At 51.5% G+C, this 19,537-nt stretch overlaps 1 protein-coding gene and 1 long non-coding RNA gene across 2 annotated transcripts in view; both read right to left on the reverse strand.

Moving 5' to 3' along the window:
* FBXO28 (F-box protein 28) overlaps positions 1-14,488 on the reverse strand; it is a 74,570-nt gene extending 60,082 nt beyond the window's left edge. The window contains 1 exon segment of the mRNA XM_040451659.1: positions 14,417-14,488. Within this exon segment, the coding sequence (XP_040307593.1) occupies positions 14,417-14,488 (72 nt within the window).
* A 1,172-nt stretch (positions 14,489-15,660) lies between these two features.
* Positions 15,661-18,015, reverse strand: LOC121014992 (uncharacterized). Its single transcript, XR_005783557.1, has 2 exons — positions 16,887-18,015; positions 15,661-16,767 (listed from the first exon to the last, which is right to left on the reverse strand). It is a non-coding gene; the product is annotated as an uncharacterized LOC121014992 (long non-coding RNA).
* Positions 18,016-19,537: the final 1,522 nt, after the last annotated feature.

The raw sequence follows: 19,537 nt of genomic DNA on the forward strand, positions 1-19,537 counted from the left end.
CTCTCAAAAAAAAAAAAAGATTTTTTTTTTTAATTAAAAAAAATGAGGAATCATTTGTAAACATCTTGCTAGGAAGTAATTTTTAGGTATTTGGTTGCCCGCAAAAGTATCTGATTGCTTCCCTTCCATCCACAAGGGACCGAGTACATGACACATGTTTGCACGTACGTACACGCCTATATGGCCCAGATCTGCCCTTAAAGGAATCTCACTGCCTTCAGAAAAAAGTGTCCAAAGCACCAGGCCTGGCGATCAAGGTCCTGCAACATCCATGCGCCACGCCTCTCGGTTCCCTCCGCGTCACTGTCACCCGGACAGGGCCACTGGCTGATCCCTAAATGGGTCCCGGGCAACCCCCGCTCACGTGACTCTTGCTTGGCTCACACGTTCCCTCCCTCAAGCAGTCAGACAGCCTTCGCACCTGAACCCCTTCTAGAATCTGCCTGCACCAAAGGGCAGCAGAGGACAGCAGTCACAAAAGCCCCAACAGCCCTGTTGTCCAGCAGGCGGTCACATCTGGGGCCAGTGTGACCTCATCACCCGTCGACACACATACCGACTGTCTCCGGGCTCCTACCCACGAGCCCTCACGACACCGCTTTCTGAAAGCATCGATTCTCACAGCTCGGGCCACTTCTGTTGTTTTTCTTCCCCTCGGCGCCTCCGCCTTTCGGCGACAGACCCTTTCAGCCGCCTCTGGAACCAGGAGCCGTGACAGGAGGCCCCATCCCCTCAATCCTGCGCGTGTGAGCCCTCCCCAGCCTTCCCGGGCCAGGCCAGACTTCCTCCACGAGTCCTTTCTGAGTCCTTCAGGCGGGAAGAAGCCGCCCCACCGGGACCCTGCACACCACATTCATCCCCCCACTGAGACACTCGTCACCGTAACTCTACACGTTTCTGGGACTTGGCTGAACTCCTTTCTAGGGAGGAGAATCCAAGTTTGATAAGCCTGGGTTTTATTTTTAACTTATCTGTGTTTCCCTCCCAGCCGGGAAGCCTAGGACACCGACCACAACAAATGCTAAGTCTTTTGTTCCATCGAGGAATGATCTTCTCGCTCTGGAGCCGACTCTTGCCGGTCAGAGCCCGGCGTCCCAGCCTTTCAGGCTTTCGGCCAGTCACTCAGCTCCCATTTTAGCCCCCGAAACACAAGGCTATTTCTGTGAGGTGAGCACATCAGAACGCGGTTAGCAGTCTTGCTTGGGATTTTGCGACCAGAATGGTAATGCAGACCCTCGCTTTTAACAGGTGTCAGTCGTCAGTGGCAAGACACGACCCACGTGAAATGCGTTGTTCACATAAACACACGCATTTTTTTTAAATTTTTTTTTCAACGTTTATTTATTTTTGGGACAGAGAGAGACAGAGCATGAACGGGGGAGGGGCAGAGAGAGAGGGAGACACAGAATCGGAAACAGGCTCCAGGCTCTGAGCCATCAGCCCAGAGCCCGACAATGGGCTCGAAATCACGGACCGCGAGATCGTGACCTGGCTGAAGTCGGACGCTTAACCGACTGCGCCACCCAGGCGCCCCAAACACACGCATTTTATACACCCCACAGGACAGACACGAACTCAGGAGCCAGCGGCCGAGGACCCGTCTCAGGGGTTTCCACCCCGGTCCGCAAAGAGCCACTGCAGCTGATGTCTAAGATAAGGTTTGTGTGCGAAGGGCAAGGAATGGACGGGCAAACAGCATCTCCCAGCCGCCCGGCCGCCCAGAGGCCCCAGGCTGAGCCTGTCCTGCAGCCGTGCCGGGGTGGCCAGGGATGGCTGGGCTGTCCCTCCCTCTGCTAGACGTGCTGGCTGCTTGTGACAGGCATCCTTTTAGTTGAAAATCATTCATCGTTTTTTGTTTATGTGACAGCTTGATTGGAATCGCTACTTCGGCCTTCGCGGGACCCATAAACAGAAAAAGCGAATCCCTGTGGCCTGGCGGGGGCGGGGGGTGGGTGGGTGGTGGGGAGACAAGATCTGATGTTAAACTCGGGCCAGAATTCTGTAAGGCCCGGCCCGGAACCAGTCAGGAGGCTCCTCTGGTGGCCTAAACCAATTCACAAAAAGTGAGCAAGGAAGGCCCTAAGCTCTAAACCAGAGTACAAAATGGTTTTGCCCCAGAACACTTAAAAAAAAACAACTTTCCTGGGGCACCTGGGGGGCTCAGTCGGTTAAGCCACCAACTCTCGGTTTCCGCTCAGGTCATGATCTCGCGGCTTGTGGGTTCAAGTCCCATGTCGTGCTCTGTGCTCACAGCTCGGAGCCCGGAGCCTGCTTCAGATTCTGTGTCTCCCTCTCTCTCTGCCCCTCCCCTGCCCGCTCGCTTTCTCTCTCTCTCCCTCAAAAATAAACATTAAAAAAATTTTTAATTAAAAAAAAAGCAGGCAAGGTATTACAATGGTGTATATGTAGTTATTCTCAGTGCTTTAAAGCAAATGTATAAATACAAAAACATGCACACGTTGTTTATACGATGAGCAAATCCGGGGAATAATAAAAAAAACCACTAGTTACTTCTGGGAAAGGAAGTTAGGAGGCTTGACGGAGGCGGAGACTTCTTCTGTTCTGTTGAGATTTTTGGATTTTATTAACCTATTTAAGAGTATCTAATTTCAAAACAGCTTCTTCCCAAGAACAATGCAACGTAAAAATTTTAAGGGAAGATTAAAAATCGGGAATGTAAGTGTGAAAAACATAACCTAGCAACAAAACATTGAAAATGAATAAGGTTGGCGCTCACTTCCCCCTCCACGGGTGGTCGGGGCTGCTGGTTGAAGACGGACGGAGACACAAAAACACAGACAGGTGGCGGTTGTAGGGGAGACCGACCCGTCGCTAATGGAAGAAATGCAGGTTCAGGCTAACATCTGTTTTCAAAGATGAAAACAGATAAAACGGGAGTTTATGAAATGGTTCTACGCGTTCAGATGCTGTCTGAGCCCTTTCCTGCAAACATCACCGATGTGCACCTGCTGAAAGGCACCGAGGGTCCCACCCCACCTGCCGTTTCGGAAGGAGCAAGGTCGCCTGCCAGCTGCCAATAAAGGAGGGAGCGAGGGGCACCTGGTGAGGGGAGAGGGGGGAGGAGGGACCGTTTGCAGCTCATCAGGAGCCAGCACCAGCAATTTATTTCTTGTTGGGAGTTGGAGCTTTCGGGAAAGTGGCAATTGGAAAAAAAAAAAATGTGGGTTTTTTTTTCCCCCTGTAAAACTACCTGGGAAAATATAACGAGAATTTAAAACTGTTCTTTAATCCTTTATTTGTACTTTGGTGTCAAAAACCTCCATGCCCGTATCAATGCTATTCATAAAAATGGAAACATGAGAAATAGGTTGAAACTTCATTTTGCTTTTTCTAGAAAAAATATATGGAAACGGCTTCTAACGGGGTGTGCGCTAGGTTTGGGGCCAACGGCTGCTTCTGTCCTCAGAAACGAGCCTGTCCGTCCGGCAGGCGCTGTGACAGCACGAGGCAGAGCTGACGACACGGGAGCAGGTCGGCCCTGGCCGAGGAAGGAACGCAGAGGATAGGACACCGGTGTCCCACCTTCGCACCCAGGCGGCCGGCCGGCCCAGGGCCGGGACTTTGTGCCACACGCAGGAGGGTTGAAGGCCACCTGGTGGCTACATTGGAGAAGCACAGCCCTGAGTCCGGGGGTCAGGTGCACGCCGTGACCACCACTTACCATGGGTCACGCACACAGAAGCATCTTAACGGGCTCCCGGTTCGTCATCACCAGTTCCTGCACGTCCTGTGACTTCCTCTCTGTCTTCGCCAAGGTTCTCAGTCATGCCTTCTCTCGGTCCCAGTCAAGAGAATGTCCTTCTTCCCCGTCTTTCCCCCGAATGCCACGTGCTGGGTATGTCCCCACTCCCCTCCCGGGAGGAAGACCATCGCTGTGCCTTAGCACACCCCTCTTCTTGTCCGGGAACACACAGCCATGTATTTCACTCAAAACAACAAAAATCGGAGTGGTGCTTGATTTACAAAGATAAATACACATTATGTTTCAGTGTCTCTCTCTTTTAACGTCTTGTTCAGGGGCTCCTTGGGGGGCTCAGTCAGTTGAGCATCTAACTCTTGATTTTGGTTCAGGTCGTGATCCCAGGGTATGGGATCGAGCCCCAAAGAGATTGAGCCCCAACTTGGGCACCTCACTGAGCACGGAGCCTGCTTGGGATTCTCTCTCTCTCTCTCTCTCTCTCTTTCTCAAAAAAAAAAAAAAAAAGATAAATACAGTTATTGGCTTTTTAAAAAAACAAAACACATAAATGTCTTGTTCATTCCATCATTCAGTCAACTCTTGGTTATCCTTTGGGACAGTTGGGGCAATTCACATAATTTAATCTCAGACAATTTTTGCTAGTTTAAAAAAATTTTTTTTCATGTTTTGAGAGAGAGAGAGAAACAGAGAACAACTGGGGGAGGGGCAGAGAGAGAGGGAGACACAGAATCCAAAGCAGGCTCCAGATTGTGAGCTGTCGGCACAGAGTCCGACGCGGGGCTTGAACCCGCAAACCACGAGATCATGACCCGAGCCGAGATCAAGAGTCAGACACTTAACCGACTCAGTCCTCCAGGCACCCCTAAGTCATTTTGAAATACAAGGGCGTCAGGGAGGCTCAGCCGGTTAAGCGTCCAACTTTGGCTCAGGTCATGATCCCAAGGTTTGTGAGTTCGAGCCCTGCATCGGGCTCTGTGCTGACAGATCGGAGCCTGGAGCCTGCTTCGGAGTCTCTGTCTCCCTCTTCTTTCTTCCCATTCACACTCTGTCTCTCTCTCTCTCTCTCTCTCTCTCTCTCAAAAATAAACATTAAAAAATAAACATTAAAAACAAAAAGAATCAGGTCTCCCCCTTCTATGTTTTCACATGAGTGAGAGAGGAGGATGTTCGCCTGCATCTCGTGCGTGAGCCATGGTCGTGCGACCATCTGGGTTCCATCATCTGTGTCCGTGGACCTGATGAGGCTGTCTCTTCTGAGAAAGAAGGCATCGGTTTGCCTTGGAGGGCATGGGGCAGGTCTGGGGGTCCCTCCTGGGAACCCGGCTCTCACAGCCCGAGGTGGAGAGGAGGGAGGGCCGTTCTCTGCTGTGTAGACAGAGGCCTTCTTTTTTTCAAACACTCTAATCCAAGGTGGTAGGTACGTGACTCAAGAGACAAATTTGCTGACGTTCCCCGGGAATCAGTGCATCTGGTCAGTGCACTTACGTCCGCTAACTTCCATGGTCTGTTACGTAATTTTTCCCGCAGCTCATACAGGTTTCTCCACCGTGAGCCATCTGGATTTCAATCTTTTGTTTTTGAAAAAGGCGGTTTTGCTTTTTAATCCAATTTCGTTTCTGCAGAAGAATTATAGGGAATCATTTGGATGCTCGTACCAAGGGAAGAGAGTCCTGGAGGCTTTCGAAGCCAGCTCTGTTTTCCAGGAAGCTCGGAGGCAGGAGGCTTGGGAAGGACGAGACGCAGAGTGAGGCGGCCTGGAGTTTAAACCTCATTCCAGCACAGAGCGTCTGATAGTCAATCTACAGAGACAACAAGAGCGGCTCCCGGGGCTGTCCGTCTGAAATGTGCGCTGAGCAGTGTCTTTGAACAGCGACTAGAAAGTCAACCTCGCAATGTTATTCTTACTTTAAGGACAAGACTTTTTGATCATGATTTTTTTTTTTTTTTTTTTTTACCTCCAATGACATGCTATGCAGAATGTGGACTAAGACACGAAGGAGAGAGACGTTTCTGGACATCTGCTTTTCAAGGTTTTGACTCGTACGAAATTATATTGGTCAAGCAGAGACCCACGGGCTAAGATATAAAAGGGTAACGTGTGGCGACTTTCAGATCTGAAAGGGAACCTGGGGGTCGTCCGTGAGAGGCTGCCACACAGACAGCGGGTACGTTCTCGCTCCCCAGAGAGCCCGCCGCCGTCTTTTCAGGAGGGCATTGAAGAGTTAGGCAGAGGAACGGGAGGTTATGAGCGAAGCAGTTCCCAAACCACCCAAACTCGGGCAGTTGGTATGGGACACTTCCACTGCTAGTCGATCCTTTTTTTTAATTGTTTAATTTCTTTGTTTATTAAGTAAACTCTCTACGCAACGTGGGCTCGAACTCACGTACCTGAGATCAAGAGCTGTCTGCTCTACTGACTGAGCCAGCCAGACGCCCCGCTATTTGATCTTTTTTTTTTTCAACGTTTTTATTTATTTTGGGGACAGAGAGAGACAGAGCATGAACGGGGGAGGGGCAGAGAGAGAGGGAGACACAGAATCGGAAGCAGGCTCCGGGCTCCTAGCAGTCAGCCCAGAGCCCGACGCGGGGCTCGAACTCCCGGACCGCGAGATCGTGACCTGGCTGAAGTCGGACGCTCAACTGACTGCGCCACCCAGGCGCCCCTGATCATTTTTTAATACAATATGTACCTCATTTTATTTTATTTTAAATGTTTATTCGTTTATTTATTTTAAGAGAGAGAGAGTGTGTGTGAACAGGGGAGGAGCAGAGAGAGGGTGAGAGAGAGAGAGAGAGAGAGAGAGAGAGAATCCCAAGCAGGCTCTGCTCTGTCAGCAAAAGAGCCCAACGTGGGGTTTGATCTCACGAACCATGAGATCATGACCTGAGCTGAAATCAAGAGTTAGACACTTAACAGATGGAGCCCCCCCCACCTTTTTTTTTTTTTTTACCTAATTTGTTCAAAGTCAGTTACAAACCTTTCTCCTGAAAAAGTCCCTGCAACGTACATGTTTTCCAGGCCACAGCACACGCCCAGCCTCCCTAGTCCCCACCAGCCCCACATCTTACCTTCTGACCATGTGGACAGACGGCGGCTGAGGGCTTCCCTCGACTCATTTTCCACCTGCAAAAGCCACGACCTAGACGAATGGTCACCCAGGGAGGCCCCCATCCTTGGTGGTGAGCCAGAGTGCTCTGTGCCTTGGCTCCCTCGTCTGCACCCGCTATCCGGGCGGGGCGAATGTCCCAGAGCCAGTTTTGGAAGCGTCCCGCGAATATACTGCGACCATATCCGAGTGAGAACTTGACTGGAGCTTGAGGGGCACAGCCCGCCCCTGCCCCCCCAGGAATGAACATCCCTGTGGGTCGTCTCCGACTGAAAGGGCTCCACGGGTCACCACTGGGCCTCACCCTTGACCCTGAGGGGTCCCGAAGCCCTTGTCTGAGTGTCTAACATGGTTTAACACGGTCCGAGACGTTCTTCCCCGGGGACTCTTCAAGACAAGAAGTCCGTTCCCGAAATAGGCTCGAAGTGAAGCTGTTACTCAGGAGTTAAATAACCTCTGAAAGGTTTTTCCAATTGTGTTTTATTAGGGTTTTTTTTTTGTTGTTGTTGTTTTTTGTTTTTTAATTCTCTTGGGCTTCCCCACTCCCTGCTGCCTCCAAAGACAATAGGAGAGGCTCCCAGGGTAAGGTTATTACGTTCAAGTCTTCCCAGAAAACGTAAGAAAAGGACTCCTGTTTGGTTGGATCGAAGGAGGAATCTTCCTAAAAATACACCGAGTCTGAGTGAAGAGAATAAGAAGGTTATTAGGGAGCACGGTCAACAGTTCCCTTCCGTGTCCTTCGTCACCGGGCGATTTGCTTGAACAGCGGCGGCCCCGTGGCTCCGTGGCCTGGCCGTGGGCGACAGAGCATTTCATCTGCGGTCGCCCGTCCTGCCCGAGCAGACGCTGACGTGTGGTGGAGGCTAGCCATGCCCCGAGTATTACTCTCCCCGCGGCGTCCTGACCCTCGCCCGAGCGCGATGACTTCCCTACAGAGAAAGACCACCGAGAGCTGCCACAGGACCTCGCCAGGAGGCTGACGGCCAGTGGTCGGACGCGGGAAGCTGCCGGGAATCCTGCCCCATCAGTTCCTAAGAGCGTCGCCTGGGGATTGATAATCATAGCTGCCTCCTGGCTGTCCCCCGAGAACGAAATTGTCTCTGGTTGGATTTTAAGGGAAGGAATGCATTGGTGTCCTCGGCCGCGTTCTCTGTAATCGCAAAGTATTGCGTATCACCACACCGTGTTTCCCCCACACGGTCAGGTAGGAGGAAGCGTGACCTTCCAGAAGCTCCCTCCAATTAGGTCAGCAGAACCCACTCCCCTCTCTGCAGTCCGATGCCCTCTCCAACCAGGTATAATCACAGGGACAAGTGGCTTTCAAGCTTACGCCCACCCCACGCGCTCTCAGATTGCTGATTCGCCCCCAAAGGAGGGTCACTAGACAGTGTTGTGAGTGCTGAGTTCTCTGGCTGCCTGGGGTTGGGGACTTGCCTGGCCCTTCACCGCTGACGTGCCCCCTGGATTCCTGACCCATCCCCGACCTCTGGCATCACGTGCCCCCTCACACTGTACTACCACCCGCTTAGCGATTCCGACTGCTGGGCTCCTGGGCCAGGCCAATCCTCGCCTGCGGAGGGTGGACCCCTCTTGGATGGAAAGGCCCACGCCCGGGTTCAAGATCAATGAGGACAGACCAGGCAAGGACTCAGGGTCCGTTCAAATGTCCAGACGTGACTTGCCGTAAGGTCTTAGATTTCACACATGACATACATGGTTCGTGCCCCTTCAGGACACTAACGAGGGACAGACTTGTCAAACCTAGGTCACAGCACAGCCCAGCCTAGCCCTCGAAATGCTCACTGGAGCAAACGGCCAGAGATACGCGGGCCCAGAACAGCCTCTCCCGCCCTGAGGACCACGAGCTGGGTGTCATCTCAGACCCTGTACCGAGAGGCCACACAGGGCGTGTTCATTCTGGGAAGGTCTTTGTCGTTTGCAAACACAAAGGCAGAGGATGTAAAATCCCTTCTGTTTCACAGAGAAGTTGTCATTTTAAATGTTCAAATCTGTCAGGGAACTTGAGGTGACAAGCGTGTGGGCGAGAGGCTGGCGTGGAGGGTCAGGAGGACGCTCCCCCGCTCACACACTCTCTTTCAAAAGAAATAAATAAACCTTAAAAAAAAAAGTTACTTAATTCAAGCACTGACCCTTCAGGGGTGCAGAGGACAGTCCGACCCAGATGGCCCACGCCTTCTCTGCGCAGCTCGTGTGGGAGAAGGGTCTTGATCTGAACTGCCAGCCTCCTCTCTACTTTCCATCATCGGGCCACATCCCAAGCTCCTGGACAACGTGTCCAAATGACTCCGTCACCCATGTGGCTGCCCTTTCCTTCTCCCATGCCCCGTCCTCTGTCTCGGGCAGAACTTGGTTGGTTACTTCACATGTTCCTCAAATCTGGGGTCTCAGGGGCACCTGGGTGGCTCAGTCGGTTGAGCGTCTGACTTCGGCTCAGGTCGTGATCTCATGGCTCGTGAGTTCGAGCCGCGCGTCGGGCTCTGTGCTGACGGCTCAGAGCCTGAGCCTGCTTCTGATTCTGTGTCTCCCTCGCTCTCTGCCCCTAACCCACTCACATTCTATCTCTGTCTCTCTCAAAAATAAATAAACATTAAAAAAAAAATTTTTTTTTTAAACCTGGGGTCTCAAGTCCTGTCTGCTCTGTTCACTGTTGTCTGGTTCTGTTCTGTGCTGTCACCAGCCTTAAAGTGTGGGGGCAGGTGACAGGGCAGGGAGGGACATGGAGGAGAGAGGGAGCATCTGAAGGACGGTCACGTCACATCATCCAATTGCTTCGATCTCAGATCTCAGCCTTTCCACATACGTGGGCATTACTCAACACCTTTTACATTCTGTGTTGTTTAATTCGAATTTTCTTTTTTTTCTTTTTTTAAGTAGGCTCCACGCCCAGTGCAGAGCCCAACGTGGGGCTTGAAGTCACGACCCTGAGATGGAGACCTGAGCTGAGATCAAGAGTCAGACGCTCAACCAGCTGAGTCCCCTGGGCGCCCCTGATTGGAGTTTTCATTTCAAGCATAGGATGTTAGCATTTGTCCCTGTTGGATTTCATCTTGCCGATGTTGGAAGAGCCCATAAGCAGAGCCCAAGGCAAAAGGAGATCGGGACTGGACCTTCAAGGAAGAGGGAATAAGAACTAGGCACGGAGAAGCAGAGACACACTCGGAAGCCTGGCTCGGGATGTGAAATGAAGAGGGGAGACCGAACTCTGCGTTTACTTTTGCTCTTCCTCAAGCCTCAGGAAATCAACATGATGGGGATTTTTTTTTTTTTTTTTTTTAGTCATCAACTTACAAAGATCAAGAGGAAGGGGAGGCCATAGCAGCAATGAAATTTTGGAATCTGGAAAGCTGATGGACAAGTGGTTACGGACTTAGCCCATCTGAGAAAGCAGGTTTCTAACCAGCAGTGGGGAAAACCAAGGAACAGTTTGACGTGAGGCCCCGAGTCCTAAAAGGCTCAGAATTGACGGCTTGGGTTCTGTGGGCAGCGGAGAGCAAGGCAAAGATCAAACTGAGGGCGTGAAGGTTGCTGTGAGGAGCCAGCAGATCCTCGAGCCCCACCCACACCCCGTCAGGAGGAGGTACATCATTTGGACAGCAGGGCTCTGTGGAGGCTTGGCATACTGTTCTCAGGGGACAGAAGGAAATATTTCCATTCAACCTCTTTCCTACTGGGAAAATATTACCAGATCCTTCTGTACAGACTCCAACCAGTGCAAAGAGGAAAGACCCAACAATCTAGACTGTATGGTTCCTCGGTGAAATGGCTCCACCTCCATCATCTGAGAAAGCCAACAAACGAGCCTTGTCCAGACCTCAGACTTTCCAGAGAGCCTGCAAGGGTGACCCTCTTTCAATATAAGTAGACATCTAAGGCTCACCAAGCAGCTGAGGAAAATCTCCAGCATGAAAAACAGATCACAACAAACACACAGAAAAAAGAAAGAAAGAAAAAAAACCCGACTTGGAGGACACGGAGACCACAGTGATAGTAAGACATCACAAAACTACAATTAATAATCTCAGAAAGGTAAGAAGATACTGCATTCATGAAGAATATTTAGAGACCATTAGCAGAAATAAAACCCAGAAGTAAAAGGTTTGGAAGACAGAGTTGAAGAAATTTCCCAGGAAGTAGAGCAAAATGACAAAAGGTGGAAATAAGACTGTGGAGAAAAGAAAAGAAAAAGATTGTTCAAGAATGGCTAACACTGAACAGCACACAGGCAGGAATTTCTCTGACATTGGCTGGAGTAACTTCTTCCTAGATCTGTCTCCTGGGGCAAGAGAAACAAAAGTAAAAATGAACTACTGGGACCTCATCAAAACAAAAAGCTTCTGCACATTGAAGGAAACAATCAACAAAACTAAAAGACAACCTACAGAATTGGGAGAAGATATTTACAAATGACAAATCTGATAAAGGGATAATATCCAGAATCTGTAAAGAACTTATACAGGGGTGCCTGGGTGGTTAAGTCGGTTGAGTGTCTGGCCTTGCTTTTGGGTCAGATCATGCTCCCAGGGTTGTGGAATCAAGCCCCGCATTGAGCTGCACACTGAGCATGGAGTCTGCTTAAGATTCTCTCTCTCTCTCTCTCTCTCTCTCTCTCTCTGCCCCTCCCCCTGCTCATGCACTCATGCCCCTTCTCCCTCTAAAATTAAAATAAATAAATAAATAAATAAATAAGAATAAAAAATAAAGAACATCTACAACTCAACACCCCCAAACCAAATAATCCAATTTAAAAATGGGCAGAAAACATGAACAGACATTTTCCCAAAGAAGACATCCAGATGGCCAACAGACACATGAAAAGATGCTCAACGTCACCATCATCAGGAAAATGCAAATCAAAACCGCGATGAGATACCACCTCACACCTGTCAGAATGGCTCAAATCAACAATACAAGAAACAATAGGTGTTGGAGAGGCTGCGGAGAAAAAGGAAACTCATGCACTGTTGGTGGGAATGCAAACTGGTACAGCCACTGTGGAAAACAGTATGGAGGTTCCTCAAAAAGTTAAAAATAGGAATACCCTACAATCCAGTAATTTCACTACTGGGTATTTACCCAAACCATATACAAATACTGGTTCAAAGGGTTACCTGCCCCCCGGTGTTTACCGCAGCACTATTTACAATGGACAAGATATGGAAACAGCCCAACTGTTCATCAACTACTGAATGGATAAAGAAGATGTGGTCTAGGGGCGCCTGGGCGGCTCAGTCGGTTGAGCGTCTGACTCTTGATTTCAGCTCAGGCCATGATCTCAGGGTGGTGACATGGAGTCCCTCGTTGGGCTCTGGTCCGAGTGTGGAGCCTGCTTGAGATTCTCTCTCTCCCTCTGCCCCTCCCGCTGCTGACACTCTCTCTCATTCTCTCTCTCAAAAAATTAAAATAAAAAGAATTAAGGTCAGGATTTTATTTAAAAAATAAAAAATAAAAGCTGTCGCCTCTGAGGAAAGAAGTAGAAAGCAGGGAAGAGCAAACATTTTCTAACAAGCCTTGCAGCATAATATGACTCTTTAAACTAGGGGCGTGAAAACTGCAATAAAAATGAAAACCGATGTGAAACACGGGCGAACAAAGGAGGTGAGAAAGCCATCCGGCTTCGCTAAGAAAATCTGCTGAGGGGCGCCTGGGTGGCTCAGTCAGTTGAGCGTGGGAAAGAGGAGCCGTGGTCAGTGACCAGGGCCCCCAGACATGTGCTGACTTGGTGGCGGGGTCCCCGAGCACTCCCACTTCCCGGCTAGGGGCTGGCATTGTGCTCTGGGGCCACAGCGGCCTCCCCGCCTCCAGCCTGGGCCCCTGCACCCCACGCCCCACACCCCAGCCACCCGGCCCATTCTAGAACGAAGTCTGATCGTATCACCCCCCTGACAAAATGCTGTAATGGCTTTGGCTGCTCCCAGCACGAGACCAGGTATCGTGACTGGACTCCGCGTGTTTGACCGGCCTCTCCACTCCCATTTGCGTCCACCTAACAGTATGGAAACAGGGCCTTCGTCCGGGCCGCCCCACTCTCCTGCCGCTGAGCCCCTGCACTCCTGCCCTTGTCACCTGCCTCATTCCCGCACATCCTGGAGGGACTCTGCCGGGCGTCCCCTGACCGCCTAAACCTGGATGGTTCCCTTCCACGAGCCCCCATGACCACCCCCTCCCCGGGGCCCGCAGCTCATCCCTGTTTCTGGACTGCTCTCACCAGCCAGTGAGCTCTACCAGAGCCGAGCCGAGCTCTGTCTTGAGCCCCTCTTAGCCTTGATCCACTGATGACGATGACCGCCCTCCAGCTCCAACCAGCAAACGCAAATGGGAACTTATAAGCTGGCGTGTGTCTGCGGGGGAGACAGGTCGCAAACGTCGCTGGAGTCCCGGGCTCCGTTCCTTCCCCCTCTTACAGTCTGTCGGCCGGTCTTGCTCTCTCCCAGTGCAGACAGACTTTCCGACCAGCTCACTCCTTCCAACTTTGGGATCCAAATTAGGTAGGCGGTCTTGTCTGCGGGCTCCCGAGGAAAGTCCCGGAAACACTCTGATTCTCCTTGCCTGGGCAAATGCCAGTCCTGAACGAAGACCAGAGCACCGTGGCCAGGCCCGAGGCCCCATGGCCAAAGGGACTGGACGCTCCGCATGGCCATCCCCAAATACGGGGAGAGTTAACAGTGTCCTCAGAACACCTGCCACGTCACCTCCGTGCTCAGCTCCCAGTAGACACATGGTCAATGTTCAGCGAATGTTTGCAGAATGAACAGACTTTACGCGCTGAGTCCCAGATGCTGCGTCTGCTCTGTCTTCTGACAGCAGTTTATAAAAGCTTGTGATTTCTGCAGCCTTTTGATTGGAAGAAGTTGATGACGCAAGCACCTACAGAGCTCTTCGCATTCGAGGCATCGTTCTAAAAGCTTTGTGTACGTTAACTCTTTTAATCTTTAATTTTTTTTAATGTTTATTTATTTTTGAGAGACATAAATGTTCATTTATTTATTTATTTTGAGGGTGAGTAGGGGAGGGGCAGAGAGAGAGGGAGACACAGAATCCGAAGCAGGCTCCAGGTTCCGAGCTGTCGGCACAGAGCCCGATGCGGGGCTCGAACCCGCCGACCGTGAGATCATGACCTGAGCTGAAGTCGGACGCTTAACCGCCTGGGCCACCCGGGTGCCCCCCGTTTTTAAAAAAAAAAAAATTTAATGTTTATTTTAACTTGTTTAATCTCTAAAAACAATTCTGTGAGGTAGATTATTATTAACGGGATGAACCACACCGTAAGAACAATTTCTTCCACCAACACCTTTGGCAGGGGAGACCGTTCGACCCCAAATCGCGGTTTGAAGTTTGACTGCTCTGCAAGCTGCCTGCCGCCTTTGCCGAGAGCGGAACTCACCACTGCTTCCTGCCCGGCCGCCCGGCCCCACGACGCCCATGGCTGTGGTTTCCTGGCCATCTGCTCAGAGGTCTCGACCGGAGATGTCCTGCAAACCCATCAGACGGGCCGCACGTCGCGTCCTTACTGTGTCCTGAAAGCAGTTTCCCTGCTGACCTCACGTGTGGTCAGACCCCCGCAGCTCACGGTGCAGACTGCCAGCGCGTTCTGGGCTGCGTGACCCTCAGGACAGGTTCCAGAACTCGGGCCACTGACCATGGCGCCAATCAAGAAGCTGAATCCACTTACTGCCAAAGCTCCGTGAACAATTAGTCTGAAGCTCCGTGCCCTTGCTTCCATACTTCGTTTTCTAGCCTCTTGACATTCTGTGCTTCCTCCTTAATTTGATTTTCTAATTAAAAAAAAAAAAAAACACAAAAAACAAAGCAGAAAAAAACCAACGCATCACGTGTAGGAAACAAAGAGCTTTTACAATGTTCTGCCAGTTAAAATCTTTGCCTTCCAGAATCTTTGAGCCTACCGGACTCTTCCCATCCTCGGTGTTTTTCTCTCTCTGTGAAGGACCCCACGAGCTTCACGGACGCGCCTTGAGGGTCAGCTATTTATCGTAGCAGTTACGGCTCACTCAGTGGCGAGGTCGGATCTTTTGAGAGCCTGGTGTCGGGAGAGACCAGCGGCTTCCCGTCCTGACCTTCGCAGTAGCTTGTTGCACGCCCTCAAACGGGACACCTACGCCCAAGAAAGCTGACTGTCCTCATCTGTAACATAAGTCGGTGAGACTAGATGATACAAAACCTGTCAAAACTCCATAGTCTATGATCTCGTGGGTACCTAATCAACGAGGATGTTCTTTTTTAAAAAATCGTTTTTAATGTTTATTTATTCTTGAGAGAGAGAGAGAGAGAGAGAGAGAGAGAGAGAGAGAACGAGCAGGGGAGGGAGGGAGTGGATCCCAAGCACCAGGCTGGACGTTGGGCTTGAACTGATGAACCGTGAGACCACAGCCTGAGCCCATATCCAGAGTCCGATGCTGAATGTACGGAGCCACGCAGGTGCCCCCAGTGAAGATGCTGGAAGACAAATCACCATCCTCGTGAGCCGCCCCGACTGTGACCAAAAGCTTCCGACACGGCTGAGGCATTCTCTGCCTCCTGGCGCCCACGTCCTTGCAGTGTGGGCCAAGCCTTGGGACTCGCTTCTAACCCAGCACAGAGCGTGGGTGGGAACGTCACCGCGGGTTGAGGCGTGATGCCACGGTGCCACCTGCCGTGGGCGCAGGCTGCGCAGACCTAAGGCCACAACCCACCAGCACCCCCCGCACCTCAGCTGCAGCCCCAGGTCTGGGGGCCCCGAGCCACCAGCTTGCGCTTCATACCCAGGGGGCTCTCACTATGTCAGGGTCAGTAGTTCACTAGAGTGACTCACAGAACTCAGAAGTACTGTACCTATAATTACCGTTGTAAGGGTACACGTCGGGACAGGGCAAAGCTGGAGCAGGTCCCAGTGCAGACTCCCCGCGTCCTGTCCCCGTGGAGGAAGGACATGTTGCTGGGCTCCCCAGACAGAGAGCTCGCCTGAACTGTAGCGTCCAGAGATCTTGCCGGAGCTTCCCTCCATCAGTGTCTGGTGTGACTGGACTCCCTCTCCAGCCTGTTCTCACAGGAGTTCAAGTTCAAGCCAAAGTTGCCCCTCCCTGCCCCAGCACGTGGTTCATCTGCCGGACTGTGTGCCCTGGGTCACCTCATCGGCAGAAACTCAAAGAAGTTTCGCTTCTACGGGGTTTCGAAGGGGTTTCGAAGATTCAGAGGTCGTCTCCCAGAAGCAGGAGAAAGGACCGGAATCTCTACTGTGCCGCATTGGGCTCGAGAGATTGCGGCCTTTGTGATGCTTGAGATTGCGGCATCTCTCTTGCCGGTTTCGAGGGAGCAAACAGCACGGTGTGTCCAACAGCCTTTGCAGCACGGAACGGCATCAACCACACAAGGCTGGAGCCTGTCTTCCCCGGTGGAGACTTCGGATGACACCGTTGCCAGCAGCCCAAACCAGACGACCCGGCGGGGCCCTTGAGGGTTCCTGACTTCCAGGGAATAGTCAACTACGAAATGATGTATGTGCGCTCTTTAATTTGCTGGATTGGGGGATAATTGGTTACACAGCAATATGTGTAACAAATACACGGACTCTCGGTACTAAAATTCAGGGTGGCGAAGGCAAGTGCGTTTCCTGTAGTTACGTGAAGCAGGCGAAGAAACGGGATGGGTCATCGGGCAGCAAACGACCAGCAGGGAGATCAGGTGACGCGTCTTAGCTCAAATGGGAGGTGAGTGATAGACTGAAGACGTGACCCCCAGTGGCCAGAGTCCAGAGCCTACACGCTGCATGACACGGCCGCTGGTGAAAACCAGGCCGCGAAGCCACAGGACACTTGCCCAAGGTCAGCCACTGCCAAAGACTTCGCCCCTGGAGTTTTTAACTGTTTATTCACGTGCCACTGTTTCCAAAGAGGATATCAAGTGTCTCAACGATTCCAGAAAACGCTGTAATGGAAATTAAAGGGAAATCAAGTGAAGCCATCGGCATGAAAAGAATACAGGGTAGGAAGAACTGAAGGAAGCTGGGCAGGCTTATTCCCCGGGTAGAGACGGGAGCTACGGACCCTGAACTGAGAGTGGAAGGTTCTAGGGCAGAGGGAAGCAGGTTCGAGCCCAGGACACACGGCGTGCTCTCGGGAGACTGACGAAGCTCTTCCTGGTTGAGACCAAAGAACGCCTTCATCCGCAGGCGCTCAGGAAGGAAATCCTGTGTCACGAAGTCAGCGTAGTCAGCGACAGTCCCCAAAACATCTGCAAGGGCCCAAATGAGAGGGTTCGGCTTCCTGCTGGGGCCCAACGCACGCGCGGATCCCAGACGAACCAGACAGATGGCCCAGCACCCAGCTGCACTCTTTCTCTCTCAACGTGTTTCCTTCTCAACATTTTAAAGATTTATCCGGCCCTCTGACACCTGCTCTCTAGTGTTTTGAGCGTTAGTGGAGAAGCTGTGGTGTCTTGGGTGGAAAACGAAGACCAAGTGTGACATCACTATGACCGTCCCCGCTGCCACAAAGAGGGGGAGGGGCGAAAAGGAGGCTGTCACCCCCTAAGTATATCAACCGCTTCCTTCCCGTTGACAAACCGACCCTCCTCTGCAGACTTGAGCCCACGTTCCGCCATCCCGCTGGTCAAATGCAAACGCCGTCAGGACACGTCGATCCCAACACCGTTGTCTTCTCCTGCTGCAGCGACCAGGCGATGCGTTTCCGTTTCTCTGTCATGCGATCTCAGCTCCACGACGTGGCCCTCAGTGGGCCCCCCTGGGGACGTGCTACCTCACGCGGCTCTTTCAAGTCTCTGCCCAACCCCTCTGGTGTCCTGGACCCCAATGACCTCATACATGACGCTATTACATGATTGTGGCACAGCTATTAAAAATAATGTCAGGAAGCCGAGGGCTGTAAAACAAAGACATCAGTAATCGCCCGGGTCGTGACTGCTCCATGCTCGGGATCTGCAGTAGGCCAGGCTCCCAGGTGGGGGGGGATGTGCCACTGTCCTGGGTCAGTGCCGATGGCTAGCATCCGAGGTCCTGCAATCGCTCCTGTAGGCAAGTGACTCTCAGGGGCAAGGACCATCCCCAGGACCTCTCGGACCCCGGAGACGTAAACAATATAAGCCAAAATCGCACTATAATGTGATGATGGGGTTGTACGTTGGGAAAAAGGAAATGACTATTTGTACTTTGTAATTTACATCCAAGTTAGTTAGCATCTAGTGCAATCATGACTTCAGGAGTAGATTCCAGTGATTCATCCCCTACCTACAACACCCAGTGCTCGTCCCAACAAGTGCCCTCCTTAACGCCCCATCACCCATTTAGCCCACCCCCCCACAACCCCTCCAGCAACCCTCAGTTTGTTCTCTGTATTTAAGAGTCTCTTATGTCTTGTCCCCCTTGAAGTTTATTTATTGAAGTCATCTCTACAACCAACGTGAGGCTCAGACTCACAGCTCCCAGATCAAGGGCCACGCGCTCCGCTGACCGAGCCAGGCGGGTGCCCCCATAAAGCCGGTTTTAAAAGGAAATCTAACACCTTCAAAGCGAAGCTCTTGGTCCCCTCCTTCAGACCTGCTCCTGTAAATCTTCCCCATCTCGGGAAATGTCTGCTCCCCTCCTCGGGCTCTGAGCTGTCGGCCCAGAGGCCGACACGGGGCTCGAACTCCCAAACTACCAGATCGTGACCTGAGCCAAAGCCGGACACTCAACCGACTGACCCACCCAGGCGCCCCACCATTTTCAAAAATTTTAAGGGTAAAACCTACACACCCAAAGTGTTTATCATGTTGTGTGTACTGTAAACAAAAAACTAGCGACAACCAAAACATCCAATACTTTGTAAATAGGTAAATTATAGACATTTAACATTATAATCACCAACCTTATACAACATCAAGGAAAAGATGTTTCTGATAGGTTTTCTACATGCAAAAGAAGCAGAATAAAACTTCCCGTGTTTTAACGCGTACAAGCACGTAACCCGTGCTTACAGCATCTGACAACCTGCAGCGAGGTGGGCCCACTGTATTCCAACAGCAGAAATAGAGTTCGGGTTTTCAAACTTCTCTTTAATGTTGATTCAGTGCGGTTTTACAAGAACATTTTTATAAAAGCAGAATGAGGTATGCACGCTCGGATCCCACGAACGCCAGTGGCAGCACATGCCTGAAGACAGAGGATTCCAGACCGGGGGACCCGAGAAATCTGCCAAGTTCTTGTTCGTGAAGGTGCCCTGTGCCAGGTCCCCGGATCCACACCTCCAGAGGACGTGCCCGGGGAGCCGTCTTTTTAACCAGCACCGATGACGAGGTAACCACTAGAGCAGGGCAGAGACGGCATCCTCGTGACATACAAGATCCCAGGGTACTTTCCCGGCCACTAACTGCTTTCTTCCCATCTGTACGTATATGTGGCTCACTTTTCCTCAGCCGCTCTCGTTCAACAGCCTCAGAGAACCGTCTCAACAAGCCTCCCAAGCTACTTGTTCTTTTTTTTTTTTAACTTTTTTTTAAACGTCTTATTTATTTTTGAGACAGGGAGAGACAGAGCATGAACAGGGGAGGGTCAGAGAGAGGGAGACACAGAATCTGAAACAGGCTCCAGGCTCTGAGCTGTCAGCACAGAGCCCGACACGGGGCTCGAAGTCACCGACCGAGAGATCATGACCTGAGCCGAAGTCAGACAACCGGCCGAGCCAGCCAGGCGCTCCCCCCC

This window comes from Herpailurus yagouaroundi, unplaced genomic scaffold (assembly GCF_014898765.1).
Source record: "Herpailurus yagouaroundi ecotype Mexico unplaced genomic scaffold, PumYag 205, whole genome shotgun sequence".
In the NCBI taxonomy this organism is placed as follows: Eukaryota; Metazoa; Chordata; class Mammalia; order Carnivora; family Felidae; genus Herpailurus; species Herpailurus yagouaroundi.